Below are 15,498 nucleotides of genomic sequence, written 5' to 3' on the forward strand. Positions count from 1 at the left end.
ACACTGATACACATCAACCAGACTCTATTGTGTTTTCTGGAGACATTGTCCACTTGACAACAATGTGTTTTATGAGGTCCAAAAAAAATATTATTGGGTCTTTAAAGGGACAATGATGTAATATTTAAATAGCTCATCATTACCATGAATACACATCTGACAGGACACAGGATTACTGGAACATCATTTTATTAGTGTTCTTGGATCTGAACATTAATTTTAACCATAAATAAAAAAGAAATCTATGGACAAAAATGCCCACGCTTCCCACAGAAATATAAAAATATAGAAAACAGAAAAATTAATAACATTTAAAATGAATTTTAATAGTCTAAAGGTAAATATTAAGGGGAGAAAATATGCATTTATAATTTTTTATTTTAAATATAACCTGTCAAAAAAAACCCTAAATAAATTAAATGTAAAAATTATGAAATACAAACTACTTCTGTAATTGACAAGAACTTTTTTTTTCTTTAAACAGAACATCAGTGTTAACAACAATTGGCAATCTGACCAAGATGTAAAACCACATCTGGCTAAACAGTTATTTTAGTTCATTTTTGTCTGCCTTTTTGCAGTTAATCCTCTGTTTCTTACAAAATCTCTTATGTTTTGAACTGTTCTTCCTGCCAACACCAGATCTTCTACCAATTTGCAATGACTGCATTCATTTTTGGTGGCTAGTTTCCCTTCGTTTATGTGGTCTTTAAAATGCCTCATCACTGCAGCAACCTCAGCCTTGGACCACATGTTTTTGGGAGCTCTTCGGGAATTGTGGGATTGAGCAGCATTTTTCTCTGGAAGATATATAAAGTAGTAGTAGTTAAAACAAACAAAAAACCAAACAAAAAAAACAAAAAAACATTTGCTTGTTAAAAGAATGGATGCTACCCTGTACTAACTTCTGAAATGTGTTGCTACCATCAATATCAAGACGAGCTAAAATTCTCTTTGAAAATTTATCAAATTTCTAAAATGAGACAACATTTAGTGTTCCACTGTGAATAAAAGACTGAATAAAAAAATGAATAAAAGTCTCTTGATGCATGCTCAATCATCCAGGTAAGTAAATCCCAAAACGTTGATTCTGTTAATCTGGACGTAGCGTTTTCAGTGGGAGAAACATTTTGTCACTCATCCAAGTGACTTTTTACCACCACTCTGCAACTGCACCCCTTACCTTCAGAGGGAGCAGCAGTCTCACTTGCTGCAGGCATTGTGAGTGGTCCTTCATCTGCTGATTACACAATTTGATTAAGTTTTAATATTTGTAACAAACATTTTATCCACAGAAACGAAGCTAGTGGTAACTTACCACAATCTACAGTGTCTTGGAGCTGCGCTGTGTTTGTGGAATCAGCTACTGCATGTACAGGCTCACTGGTGCCACACGCCGACATTGTGAGTGCTGTGTCATCATCATCTGATTCACTCTCACTGTCCTTTGTTTCAGCATCACTTAATGCAATTTCATCTGAGAAATTGTGGGGGGAAAAAAACAAACACAAACACAACCCCCCCCCCAAAAACCTCACATTAACAACGAGATATGACAAAATACAGAACAAATACTGGAAATTATAGTACATAGTTTTACTATTTAAGGCCACCACTCTGCAGTTTGCCAAATGTTGCATAGTGATGAAACAATAGACTTTAAGAACCTTAAATCATGGACATTTAACAGAATGGTCTGTGCTTTTAGGTTTTAATTCTGTTGATAAAGCATAATATTCAACTACTGCCCTAATATTTGCTCCTTTCAATACAAACCTTCTATTTTGATCTCATCCAGTGATTTCCCCTGGATCTGGGAAAGATGTCCTTTTTCCAGTGTTAAAAGCAGTTTGGAAATCTTGGCCAGCTGTGTTGTGGGAACTTGTAATCTGTAGAATTCGCGGTGAACGCGGATATCATGACCCAGGAAATCTGCAACCTGATCAAGTTCGTTGTTTTTCAAATTAAGGACTTGTGAGAGTGGGGCAACATGTTTTCTGAGCTGTGTCGATCTTAGATACTCAGGCTGCTTTGCTCCACACTGGTGTGCATGAACATGCAAGGAGTCCATTCCTCTGTAATGACTCATTGATCGGGGTCTTGCAAAGAGGTAGATATTAGTGGCACAAATACCACAGTCAGGCCTCCTACTAACCAGTAGTGACAGAGCATCCAGCATGCTTGGTGTTAGCAGAACTGGAACATTTCTGTCCCTTTTTCCCATTATTTCTATTCTACAGAAATAGTTACAGAGTCTCTGTTCCATTTCTGAGAGCCCCATGGCAACATCTGTGTGGAGTGCCGTTTTGTCTCTTTCAAGAAAACTTTTGAGGCGCATCTTTGAAACCTCTCCAGAACGTCTTCGGTTGAACACAATGATTTGTGAGAGTGTAACTTGTGCAAGTTGGGCATAATTCTGAGCTGTGGCTTTGTTCTCCAAGCTGCAAAAGGCACTTTCTGCAGATTTTTGAAGGTAGTGATGGAGAATCCGAACATCTTCTGTAAAGGGCAATGTTGATGGCTTGTTAAACTTTGCCTCACTCAATGTGTTCAAGGCACGGTGAGACACCATCTCGGACCATTTGGAGACATACAACTTCTTGAACGCATCAGTGGACTTGATTAGGGCTTCATCCTCTGTCATGAGGGCACGACAATGGATAATGTCAGACATTTTATGCAGTGTATGTCCCAGTTTCAGCACAAGGCTTGGAGTTTTGTATGACAGTGTCTCTTCATCAAAACTTGAAACTTTCTTTACTGCTTGCACAACTCTCTGGAAATTAGCAGGCTTAATAGCTTCTTCCATGTTATGCACTGAGGATTCTGTGCGCAGACACAACAACAAACGTCCCGCTTCACGAAGCTTCTGTCGTATATAATCATACTTTGTAGGGTCTTGTCCATGTTTATTGTAGAGGGACTGGGCAAACTGAATAACAGTAAAGTCATTTCGCACAGCTGAGGCAATCTCATCTTGTTTCATAACAGCAAGAACCTTCCAGACTCCACTTGACACCTGCGGATAACACTGAGACTCCAGAGTTAAAGCCAGGCCGAGTACTTTGGTTCTTCCAGGTTCTTTATCCGTGTCATCTTTTGGTTTGTTAGGACATCTGCGGACATGTCTCCAAAGATCCTTGCGAACATACATCCCTTGACAATAAAAGCAATGAGCAAACTTTCCCTCTACTGCTTTAATCTTGGGTCTTCTCTTCACTTTCAGTGGTCCCACTCCACCATGCAAAACTGCAGCATTATGCTTAAAATTTCCCTTATTTCTCAATTTCTCTAACAGACTTTTACGCTCGTTTGAGTCTCTAGGCAGGGAAAATGCATGCACAACATCAGGAGCTGTTTTGTGCGTTTTCAGGTGGCGGGAAATTTTAGCTTGTGGTTTGCCACAAAAATAGCGGTAATTTCTTTTACTTAAAGTCATTTTTTCTGATTCAGTTTCGCAAAGCTCACTTTATCTTGTGGCTTGTCCTTTGTCAAGTTGTGGATTAAATTCGTTGAATCTGATTGTTCATGCGCTTTGGAGATGTCATCTTGGCATAGCAGACCTTTTGATGTGCTTGGCAATAATGAGATGTCTTCATCTGAATCTTCATCATATGACTCTGAATCTGGCACATATTCTTCTTCTGATATGCTGTGGTTGCCATCATCATCGCTTGATATTTGACATCCTCCCCTGAATATTCAGAAATTTCTTCTTTCTGGAATGTAAGAATAAAAGTTATTTTAATTGAGCAATACTTTAGACAGGTAAAAAATAAACTGAAAAAAGTCAAGCCAAATATGAATGGGATACACACCTGTGTTGACTGGTGGCAATTCTCATTTGCCAATTTTGCAAGGCAGGATTTGTGCCAGACCCCTAAACAAACTGAAACACATTTTAATAGACTTAATTTAGCTTTGCAGTTCTATTTAAGTGAAGTAGTTTTTTGTCAAAGCATTACAGTAATGTCAAATGCTGAAAAAAACCCCCCCAAACTGTTCACACTTAAGGATATTTTAATGACTACACATACACTGCTAATCTCCCCCCCCCCCCCCAAAAAAAGGACATCCCAGATGTGAATGAATGAATTATTCTTATTAAATACTTTGTTCTTTAGGTAGTTGAATGGCATGAAAGTGTGTAGTTGAATGTGTGTGGCCTCCAGATGCCTGTATGACTTCCCTACAATGCCTGGGCATGCTCGGGATGAGGTGGCGGACGGTCTCCTGAAGGATCTCCTCCAAGACCTGGACTAAAGCATCTGCCAACCCCTGGACAGTTTGTGGTGGATGGAGTGAGACATGATGTCCCAGATGTGCTCAATTGGATTCAGGTCTGGGGAACAGGCGGGCCAGTCCATAGCATCAATGCCTTTGTCATGGAGGAACTGCTGACATACTCCAGCCACATGAGGTCCAGTGTCGTCTCGCATTAGGTGGACCCCAGGGCCAAACGCACCAGCATGTGGTCTCACAAAGGGTCCGAGGATCTCATCTTGTTACCCAATGACAGTCAGGCTCTCTGGCAGGCACAGAAATGCCACCCCACACCATTACACACACAATATGATCATGCTGGAGGATGTTGCAGGCAGCAGAACGTTCCCCACGGCATCTCCAGACTGTCACGTGCTCAGTTTGAACCTCCTTTCAGCTGTGAGGAGTAGGGCTGGGCCATATTATACCGTTCACGGTAATACCGGTATAATGTTAGGCAACGATAGGAAAATGAAATATCGCGATAGAATGGGAGTAAAACGCGCATACGCAGTGCCTTTGTTTTCATATGCACATGGCCGCTTGTTGAGTGAAACAGATGAACCAGAATTGGTTTGTAAAAATGGTGCAACTTCAGTGATGTGGAACTGGTTTGGTGTTTGTCCGTCAGATACACGACAAAGCACATTTTTTTGCAGAACATGCAAGCGGCCGTTGTTATTGTCGTATTTGTCGGACTAAGATGCTCTTAAATCTGGGAGTAATCTGGGTCCTAAACTCCGTATCCTTCAGGTCAAACAACACTGCAGCATCACTGAGAGTTAAAAACTTTCTCAATTCTTTCATCTTTAATAAAACGATCAGCATTGCTACTTTACCAGGTGTAACTATAAAGTTTAACTTCCAGGCATCCATGAAAACAAAATGTATTACATTTAACGGAGTTAGAAGTTAGCAGGAAGCTAGCGGAAGTTAGCTCGCTAGTTTCGCTAGTTACCTAAGCATGATATTGCATGTTCTGACTGAGAGATTTCTGAAAAAATTCAAACGTACAGCTCTGCTATCACTTCCAACATGAACGAAGACAGGAAACTAAACAGCAGTGACGTTTGTAGGGTTACTGAAGTTGGGCTAGCTGGTATATAATGATGTGCTACGTGATCGCTAGCGACACAGCTACAGTGGGGCAAAAAAGTATTTGGTCAGCCACCGATTGTGCAAGTTCCCCCACCTAAAATGATGACAGAGGTCAGTAATTTGCACCAGAGGTACATTTCAACTGTGAGAGACAGAATGTGAAAAAAAAAATCCATGAATCCACATGGTAGGATTTGTAAAGAATTTATTGGTAAATCAGGGTGGAAAATAAGTATTTGGTCAATAACAAAAATACAACTCAATACTTTGTAACATAACCTTTGTTGGCAATAACAGAGGTCAAACGTTTACTATAGGTCTTTACCAGGTTTGCACACACAGTAGCTGGTATTTTGGCCCATTCCTCCATGCAGATCTTCTCGAGAGCAGTGATGTTTTGGGGCTGTCGCCGAGCAGCACGGACTTTCAACTCCCGCCACAGATTTTCTATGGGGTTGAGGTCTGGAGACTGGCTAGGCCACTCCAGGACTTTCAAATGCTTCTTACGGAGCCACTCCTTTGTTGCCCGGGCGGTGTGTTTTGGATCATTGTCATGTTGGAAGACCCAGCCTCGTTTCATCTTCAAAGTTCTCACTGATGGAAGGAGGTTTTGGCTCAAAATCTCACGATACATGGCCCCATTCATTCTGTCCTTAACACGGATCAGTCGTCCTGTCCCCTTGGCAGAAAAACAGCCCCATAGCATGATGTTTCCACCCCCATGCTTCACAGTAGGTATGGTGTTCTTGGGATGCAACTCAGTATTCTTCTTCCTCCAAACACGACGAGTTGAGTTTATACCAAAAAGTTCTACTTTGGTTTCATCTGACCACATGACATTCTCCCAATCCTCTGCTGTATCATCCATGTGCTCTCTGGCAAACTTCAGACGGGCCTGGACATGCACTGGCTTCAGCAGCGGAACACGTCTGGCACTGCGGGATTTGATTCCCTGCCGTTGTAGTGTGTTACTGATGGTGACCTTTGTTACTTTGGTCCCAGCTCTCTGCAGGTCATTCACCAGGTCCCCCCGTGTGGTTCTGGGATCTTTGCTCACCGTTCTCATGATCATTTTGACCCCACGGGATGAGATCTTGCGTGGAGCCCCAGATCGAGGGAGATTATCAGTGGTCTTGTATGTCTTCCATTTTCTGATGATTGCTCCCACAGTTGATTTTTTCACACCAAGCTGCTTGCCTATTGTAGATTCACTCTTCCCAGTCTGGTGCAGGTCTACAATACTTTTCCTGGTGTCCTTCGAAAGCTCTTTGGTCTTGGCCATGGCGGAGTTTGGAGTCTGACTGTTTGAGGCTGTGGACAGGTGTCTTTTATACAGATGATGAGTTCAAACAGGTGCCATTCATACAGGTAACGAGTGGGGGACAGAAAAGCTTCTTACAGAAGACGTTACAGGTCTGTGAGAGCCAGAGATTTTCCTTGTTTGAGGTGGCCAAATACTTATTTTCCACCCTAATTTACGAATAAATCCTTTACAAATCCTACCATGTGAATTCATGGATTTTTTTTTTCACATTCTGTCTCTCACAGTTGAAGTGTACCTCTGGTGCAAATTACTGACCTCTGTCATCATTTTAAGTGGGGGAACTTGCACAATCGGTGGCTGACTAAATACTTTTTTGCCCCACTGTATGTTAGCATAACATAAACAGTGAAGCTGGAGGACAAACACTAACACTTTTCCACTTATAAAAGTTAACGTGAAGGTTCTTCATGGTTAGAGACAAATGCAATCGCATGGCAGGATGCTGTAAACGGACCAAACTTCAGTCAGGAGAACAACTGAGATAATCCATCCACAATACGAGGTTAGTCATTAGTATACTGCAGCAACATGGGAATAGAGCAGCTGCCAGAGAATTCAACATTAATGAATCAATGGTACAGAAGTGGAGGAAGCAAGAAGAATGAGTTTAATAAAGTTTGATTTATCTGACTGCTTTGTTTCGCTTAATGTGCCTTATAATCCCGTGCACCTTATGGTCCAAAAAATGCGTCCTGCACACTGCAGTTTAATGTTGCAAAGCACCTCTTTTTAACTTCAGTGGATATTATACATGGTTATGCTCAGGATATGTCAGCCCATTTCTACTGGAAATGCCTTTTGGTTAAACTTTCAGCAAGGAATTTGCATTTGCACTGTTACATTTTTATAAAGCTTTAATGTACATAAAAACCAGCTTCTTGTTTAAGTGAAAATAAATGGAAGGTTGTCTTTTTGCGCTATTAATGTTGTGGAGTTGTATTTTGTCTCGCATCAAATATATCGTCAGTTATATCGTTATCGCAAATTTTCAAATATATATCGTGATAAATATTTTTGGCCATATCGCCCTGCTCTAGTGAGGAGCATAGGGTGCCAGTGCCGAAGTTTCCAAACTTTGTGCTTTCTGGCAAATGCCAAACATCCTGCATGGTGTTGGGCTGCAAGCTCAATCCCCACCTGTGGACGCTGGACCCTCAAGCCACCCTCATGAAGTCAGTTTCTGACCATTTGAGCAGACAGATGCACATTTGTGGCCTGTTTGAGGTCATTTTGCAGGGCTCCTCTTGTTCCTCCTTGTACAAAGGTGGAGGTAGCGGTCCTGCTGCTGGGTTGTTGCCCTCCTATGGCCTACTCCACATCCAGGTAGCACCTCCATGCTCTGGACACTACACTAACAGGCACAGCAAACCTTCTTGCCACAGCTCACATTGATGTGCTACGCTAGATGAGCTCCACTACCTGAGCCACTTGTGTGGGTTGTAGACTGTCTCATGCTACCACTAAAATGAAATCACCGCCAGCATTCAAAAGTGACCAATGAGGTAATACTACATTTCTTTAATTAGACGTGACCACCCACTGATTAAAAAGGGAGCAGTGTTCATTTCAGCTATCTTAATTTTACTATATACTGAAATGTGAATAGGTACACATTTAGTGGGGCGATCGTGGCTCAAGAGTTGGGAGTTCGCCTTGTAATCGGAAGGTTGCTGGTTCGAGCCCCGGCTTGGACAGTCTCAGTCGTTGTGTCCTTGGGCAAGACACTTCACCCGTTGCCTACTGGTGGTGGTCAGAGGGTCTGGTGGCGCCAGTGTCCGGCAGCCTCGCCTCTGTCAGTGCGCCCCAGGGTGGCTGTGGCTACAATGTAGCTTGCCATCACCAGTGTGTGAATGTGTGTGTGACTGGATGTGTAAAGCGCTTTGGGGTCCTTAGGGACTAGTAAAGCGCTATATAAATACAGGCCATTTACCAAATGTCTCACCTTTGCACTTATAGCCAAGCCACTTGAGGGAGGAAACCGGTCCCACACACTGAATGCACTTGTCCAAAGATGATATTGTTGTGCACACCAGACGATGATTGTGACACTGTTAGCAAAATATTGCAACATTTATTTGTTTTGGACAGTTGGAAAGGTGAGGTGTTTTCAATTCAGTTTCAGATATCAACTAATACACTTCATCCCAGTATAAAATTTGAACGCAATTGACCTCTTCACTTTTTTCTACTGGAACCATTTTACTGGGATTAGGGGAATTGATTCTTTCACTTTGTTGTTATCTAGAATAGCAAATTGAGTTAAAACACTGCACCTTCTTAAAAATGGCACATGCATTCTTATCTGCGTGAGGTGGGTCAGAGTAAAAACAAAAAACAAAAACAAAATAAAAAACAATCCTTCCTTATTTGCTTATCCTTGCAGCTGGAACCTATTCCAAATATGATGGGTGTACAATGCCTCTCACCCGAGTTGTATCTGGCAACTACAGCTTCCGCCCAAAGACATCCAGTTAGTGGGGCTTGCTGGACTGGTAATTCTAAATTGCCCATAGGTGTGAGTGTGGTAGAGTCTGTCAATGTGATACCCTGCGACAGCCTGTCACTCCAATTAACAGCTGATTCCTTTGCAGTCATCCATCCTCTTCCACTTATCCTTATCAGGATTGTGGGGTAGCAGGTTTGGGGCCTATACCAGCTACCATAGGGCAGTGCAACCTGGACAGATCACCAGTCTAACATGGAAGGACAAGCGTTTGCATTCACACCAAAGGGCAGTTTTGAATCACCAGTTAACCTAACCCCATAAGCTACATCTTTGGACTGTGGGAAGAAGCCAGAGTACACAGCCAGAGAGAACCCATGCACTAGAGCAGTAAAAAGTGCCTAAAACAAGTTAAGAAGTTGTATAGTACTATCTATCTTAATGTTCAAGCCTGAGTTTCAAACCATTTCAACTTAGAAACAAAGCACATGCAGTCAGTTCTGCATGCTGTAGGTCAAACTGTCAAAAAAATACGAGAAGACCCCTCCTAAAACCAGAGTGATGTCACCATGAAGCAAACTTTGACGGAGTCTCCCAATAACAGTGTGGTCCTCCTAAGTCACATTTGGGTGGTTAACACACAAACACACTCAGATGTTATCCAGACTTGCACTTTGAAACAATGAAAAGGACCTACAAGCCACGGTCCATGTAAATCACATCACACCCAGGTGACTGCCAAACACACACACACACAGCATCCATAAAGAATGATGATAGATTAAATTATTAGTTCATTAAGTGGTACACTGGATTATATTTACCCTTTCAGGCTCTGGATGTTTCAGGTCCAGATCATTGTTTGGAAAGCTGTTTGGTTGCGGCTTTAGGCAGCTCACAGTCTTCTGAATCTGGCTGGTCTCAGTCTTCGTGTGTAACAGATAGAAAATGAAAATACAGTGCATTTTTGAAGAGGCTTTTGAAACATTAAATAAACTGTATGAGAAAGATACGTTTCAAGCTAATGTCTTTAAAATATTCACTGTCATGTATAGAGAATTTAAGGCCCTATGATTAAGTCAGTCATTTCATCTGAGACTGGACACTCTACAGTCGATGTTTGCAGACAAGTTATTTTCCTGATGATCATACAGGAGAAATGATAGCCAGAGGCCTCAGGGAAGCTCTTGTGTCGTGGGGACTGCATGAGGATCGTCTAGTGTGTGTCACTACGGATAATGCTGCAAACAACATCCTTGCACTTCAGCTGAATGAGTGGACACGCTTACAGTGTTTTGGTCACCGTCTCCACCTAGCCATTGGTGAGTGTCTAAATGCAAAATTATATTTCAATAATAATAAACAATAGCAGGCCACGTAGGATATTACAGTTCTAAAGGTACAATTTAAACGAGCATGTTAAAAGCTTGGAAGATTAATTGCTACCAAAACAATTTGCTTAAGGCATAATTTTCCCTGCAGCGTTTGCTGTCAGTGTTAATCTTGTTAAAATTACATTTACGCCACAACTGCATTAACACGGCAAATCTCCGTTAACGAGTCTCCGTTAGCGCCGTCCAGCCCCACGCACGGGGCGAAATGCTGTAACTCATTAACGGAGATTTGCCACACTACGATGTGCAAATTAACATTTTACTAGAATGTAGCCTAAAAAAATGTTACTTCTGCCTTAAAGTGTAACCGATAAATATATGTATCTTACATTTTTTTTACACAGAGAGGAATTTGAAACTACCTCAGGTGGAACGAGCAGTTGGTGTCTGCAAGCGATTGGTGAGTGCCTTCTCCAATTCATGGAAAAGACGACATGAACTGGCCAAGGTTCAAGCAGAATTGGGCTTACCTGCTCACCAGCTTATCACAGACACCCCTACCAGGTGGGGCTCCCTACAACATATGATTAACAGAGTTATAGAGCAAGAGAAAGCGCTCTCACAGGTTCTCCGTGCAGACAAAAAAACAAGACATCTAGTCCTAACATGGCAGGACATGGATGTTCTTGAATCTTTGAATGAAGCACTGAGTCCTCTCACGGAATTTATGGATGCTTTATCCTTGTTTCCCACTGTGAATTTTCTCTTTTCGTTTTTACAACATTGTAAACATCGGGGATCTGAGGAGACCAGTTGCTGGACTTTAAGGAGAGCAATGTTGTCACATTCTTGTCTGACGTAAGATTTTACCTGCTTAACAGCCCTGGGCCGCCTTTGTCGCATTTTTCGTTTCATGATGCTCCAAATGTTATGAGTAGGTGAACGGTTTTGACTGCAGGCTGGTTATTTCAGCACTCAGAGTATTGGAGTATGACACAATGCCATTATAATACATGCACTATGCGATTTACAATTGTTTTCCTGAAATATCCAAGGCCTTCCCTGAAAAAGATGTTGTTTAGATGGGAGCATATGTTGCTCTATAACCTGTATTTTCTTTCAGCACTAACGATGCGTTTCCACATTTGTATGCTACTAGCTCCATAGGCACTAATGCACCCCCATACACTAAGATGTGGGCTTTGAAAAACATTGCGTTCTATTTTAACTTGCATTTTACACAGCGTCTCAACTTTTGGAAGATAGTTTTACAGCTTTATTACATAACTCTATCCTTATAATTGACTTCTTCTCATGATGATTATTCTCTTTACCTATTCAGGAGGAGAGTGATTGCTCTGAGCTGGATTTCTCCATTTGTTCAGGCTCTGAATACGTGCCAAGTCAAATTTCAGACTTAAGTGATGAGGACAACCACAGTCTACAAAGTAAGACACTAAAGATCACTGATGTTTCTAGCAATAGCGACAGTGATAATGAAGAACTGAGAAACATGACTCTTAAAAAGACACCCAGAACATATGGGAAAAGAAAGAGAAATGATCATAAGGCAGAAAAAAAAGGCTAAACGGACTAAACGGAAATCAGAAGTGACTGTAAAAACATGTACAAAAAGGGAGGACAACAAACGAGTATGGGACAAAAAACATTATTGTCTTTACTGTGGGAAGTCCCAAGCAAAAATATCGAGACACCTGGAGAGGAATCACATAGAGATAAGTGATGTGGCATATGCCTTTAGCTACCCTGTTGGTTCCAAAGAAAGGAAGGATCTTCTAGAACAACTTCGCAATAAAGGTGACTTTAAGCACAACACCAAAGTGATACAAAAAGGCAGAGGACAAGTCGTAACATGGAAGCAGCCATCTAATAAAACCATAGCAGGAGAATATTTACCTTGCCCTTATTGCTTTGCAATGTATATCAAAAAGACATTATGGAAACATGCGCTGTCATGCAAAAGTAAAAAACTGTGTGCGTCAAAAACTAGACATCCTAGAGTACAGGGTTACGCTGCACGCCTGCTTCCAATAAAACATTCATCTAAAGGATGTCAGACTATTATTGACAACATGCGACAAGATCAAGTGTCCTTTCACATCAGGAGTGATTCTCTGATTTGCAAATATGGAGAATCGCTATATGCAAGACATGGCCGTGTGAAGTCTAAGCACCAATATATTGCGCAAAGGATGAGGGAGCTTGGCCGTCTCATATTAGCTGCAAAAAATATGGACAGGACAGTGAATGTACTTGAAGATTTGTGCAAACCATCAAAATTCCAGTTTGTTGTGTTAAGAAATAAATATATATTCTTAATGCTTATTTGCTGATTATATTGTTTTATGTACTTTAGTAATGAAGGCTTGTAAACCAAGGCCACTTTTAACTCACAAACAAAGTGCTCAGCCAGACTGAAAAACAGGAAGTCTGTGTGCAGTTGTACAAGTATATTAATAAATACAGGAAACTAGACAGAAAAAGACGAAGCTACTGACATATAAGGAGTTGTTTGTACTGAAACTGTGTGACGTGTGAAGTACCAAAATAACACTATATGAGACGCATTTTTAGATTGTAATGTTAGAGATTCTGCTTTGGGCTTTGGGCTGTGCAGGGCTCTCTCTTCCGGAAGATGATTGAATAAAGAATTACAAATGTTTTGACCACTCCTGAGTCAGGTTTTCTCTGTTCTATCATGGGGATCAAAGAATCGGGTATAATAGTTGTCAGTGTTGCCAAGCATCTTGCAAACTTTAGTCCAGGCAAAAATGAATATGGCAAACCGTCAACAGCAGTCAAAATTGGATTTTGTCTTAAAGGCGCAGTCGAGGTACTGATTGGACAGACTCTTATGAATGATGATGACTATGCAGAGAAGAAGGCCAAAAAATTCTTGGAACTTCTGGACAAAAACTGGAGGAACAGTGTATCTGTCAGTGCTCACCAAACAATACAAGAAAAGAGGTGGAATAAACCGGATGACATTCCCCTCACCAAAAATGTGATTGCTCTGAGGGACCATCTCCGTACCGTGGAAGGTGAAGCAAGAGAGAGTCTAATGCAGCACATGGATTTGGCAGCATACAAGGCACTGAATGAGACTGTTTTGGCACAGGTTATTGTCTTTAACAAGCGACGTGAAGGGGAAGCATCACGCTTGACTCTTCAGACCTACAAGAACGTAAAAACAAGTCCCATTAATGAAGACATTTACGAAACCTTGTCACCATTAGAAAAAGAGCTAAGCAAGCTATTAACCCGCAGGGGGAATCAGGGGGAAGAGAGGCAGGAAAGTGCCAGTGTTTTTTGAGCGACAGAATGAAGGAGTCAATCGATTTGTTGGTGAAAAACAGAGAAGCAGCTGGTGTACCTGCTGAAAACCCCTATCTCTTTGCTAGACCTGGTGGGATGACACACATACGTGGATGTGACTGCCTACGAAAATATGCAAACCAAAGCAAAGCAGAAAACCCTGAGCTTCTGAGGTCAACTAAATTAAGAAAACAAGTTGCCACACTTTGCCAACTCCTCGATCTTAATGATCAAGAGCTCGAGCAAGTTGCAAGATTCATGGGACATGACATCAGAGTTCACCAGGACTTTTACAGACAGACAGACAAAACCTTTCAAATCGCCAAGATAAGCAAGCTTCTGTTTGCAATGGAGGGAGGCGCTGGCACCTTAAGGGGCAAGAACCTCAGCACCCTGGAGGTTTCTGTTGCTGGTATGTATGATAGAGTATTTCTTGTCTTTTTTTCCACTGTCCTGCTATATTGAATTGCAAATGGTATTGTGTGGTCAAATAGTTTTACACTTGACTAATCCATAACATGAGGCTTATAACACCAAATCTGTCTCTCGCACTTTAAATTTGTTTAAAAGGAAAAAGCTAAAAATTGAAATAGTTAAAAGTTGAAATGTGAATAGTTGTTTTTGGTATTATATGATTTATTTATTAAATTTTATGTGGAGTGAATAAATAAAAGTATATTTATGGTGGCCCCTAGAGACAAAGCACGTAAAAACTCCGAAGCACGTACAAACCCTGAAGCACGTACAAACCCTGAAGCACGTACAAACTCCAAAACACGTAAAAACGCCGAAGCACGTACAAACTCCAAACCACATAAAAACTCCGAAGCACGTACAAACTCCGAAGCACTTACAAACTCTAAACCACATAAAAACTCCGAAGCACGCACAAACTCCGAAGCATGTACAAACTCCAAAACACGTACAAATTCCAAAACACGTAAAAACTCCAAAACACGTAAAAACTCCGAAGCACGTACAAACTCAGAAGCATGTACAAACTCCAAAACACGTAAAAACTCCAAAACACGTAAAAACTCCGAAGCACGTACAAACTCAGAAGCACGTACAAAAGACAACAGAAGTGCTCCAGAATGCTAGGTGCAGTTTTGAGCTTTTGTTACCTAGTGGCTATGACCGGCTTTGGTGTGTGGTAGTAACATGTAACCCACATAAAAATAAAAAGAACTGCATCTATAACTAAACCGAAATCTTAAATTCCAACCGGAGCGTGTCCGTGAAGGCATCGCGACGCGTCATGACGCACGCCACGCCGTGAGTCTGCACGTGCCTGTTGTGACCAATCACATTCGCGAGGCACCGATATATGCCTTCCGGGTTGTCGTCTCGGAAAGACGCGGGGGAGAGGCGTTAGCGGATGGAAGCAACAGTACTTTGATACCGCCGTGGGTAGGAAGGCTCATATGTGACATCGCACGTAGTGAATGTGCAGGCTAGTGGTGCCCTGGAGAGACCACAGCGACACCACTACCTTGGATGGCGAGCTAGGCCCAACGAGCCAGAACCCCAGCTACAACTTCCTGCGGTCTGGTAGGAGGCTGCTGCGGCCTACACTCTCCCCCCCTGGTTTTCAGTCCCCTAAATCTCACTTCCGAGATTTTAGTCTTGGAATCTTAGTGCTGATCATCACACTTCCAATTTCAACCTGTTACAGACTGTCATACGCGTTGGACTTATAT

At 41.7% G+C, this 15,498-nt stretch overlaps 2 protein-coding genes across 4 annotated transcripts; one reads left to right on the forward strand and one right to left on the reverse strand.

The window, feature by feature from the left end:
- Positions 1–471: 471 nt before the first annotated feature.
- LOC113014912 (uncharacterized) lies at positions 472–9,983 on the reverse strand. 3 transcript variants are annotated; one of them, XR_003271027.1, is made up of 5 exons: positions 9,953–9,983; positions 8,628–8,733; positions 1,319–1,477; positions 1,184–1,240; positions 474–800 (listed from the first exon to the last, which is right to left on the reverse strand). XR_003271027.1 is itself a non-coding variant. In XM_026156750.1 (4 exons), exons 1-4 carry the CDS (start codon positions 2,672–2,674, stop codon positions 553–555), a joined length of 1,359 nt encoding a protein of 452 aa, XP_026012535.1. In that variant the 5' UTR covers positions 2,675–2,721; the 3' UTR covers positions 472–552. The 3 variants fall into 3 exon arrangements, 2 of the variants coding, with proteins under 2 accessions (XP_026012535.1, XP_026012534.1); XM_026156750.1 differs by lacking the exons at positions 8,628–8,733; positions 9,953–9,983 and adding an exon at positions 1,777–2,721 and having other exon boundaries at positions 472–800; positions 1,184–1,237; XM_026156749.1 differs by lacking the exons at positions 8,628–8,733; positions 9,953–9,983 and adding an exon at positions 1,777–2,721.
- Positions 9,984–12,043: 2,060 nt separating this feature from the next.
- Positions 12,044–14,351, forward strand: LOC113014914 (uncharacterized). The gene is made up of 2 exons (XM_026156752.1): positions 12,044–12,772; positions 13,210–14,351. The coding sequence occupies exons 1-2, from the start codon at positions 12,400–12,402 to the stop codon at positions 13,794–13,796; spliced, it is 960 nt and encodes a 319-aa protein (XP_026012537.1). The 5' UTR covers positions 12,044–12,399; the 3' UTR covers positions 13,797–14,351.
- The last annotated feature ends 1,147 nt before the right edge of the window (positions 14,352–15,498 follow it).

This window comes from Astatotilapia calliptera, chromosome 22, assembly GCF_900246225.1.
Source record: "Astatotilapia calliptera chromosome 22, fAstCal1.2, whole genome shotgun sequence".
NCBI lineage: Eukaryota > Metazoa > Chordata > Actinopteri > Cichliformes > Cichlidae > Astatotilapia > Astatotilapia calliptera.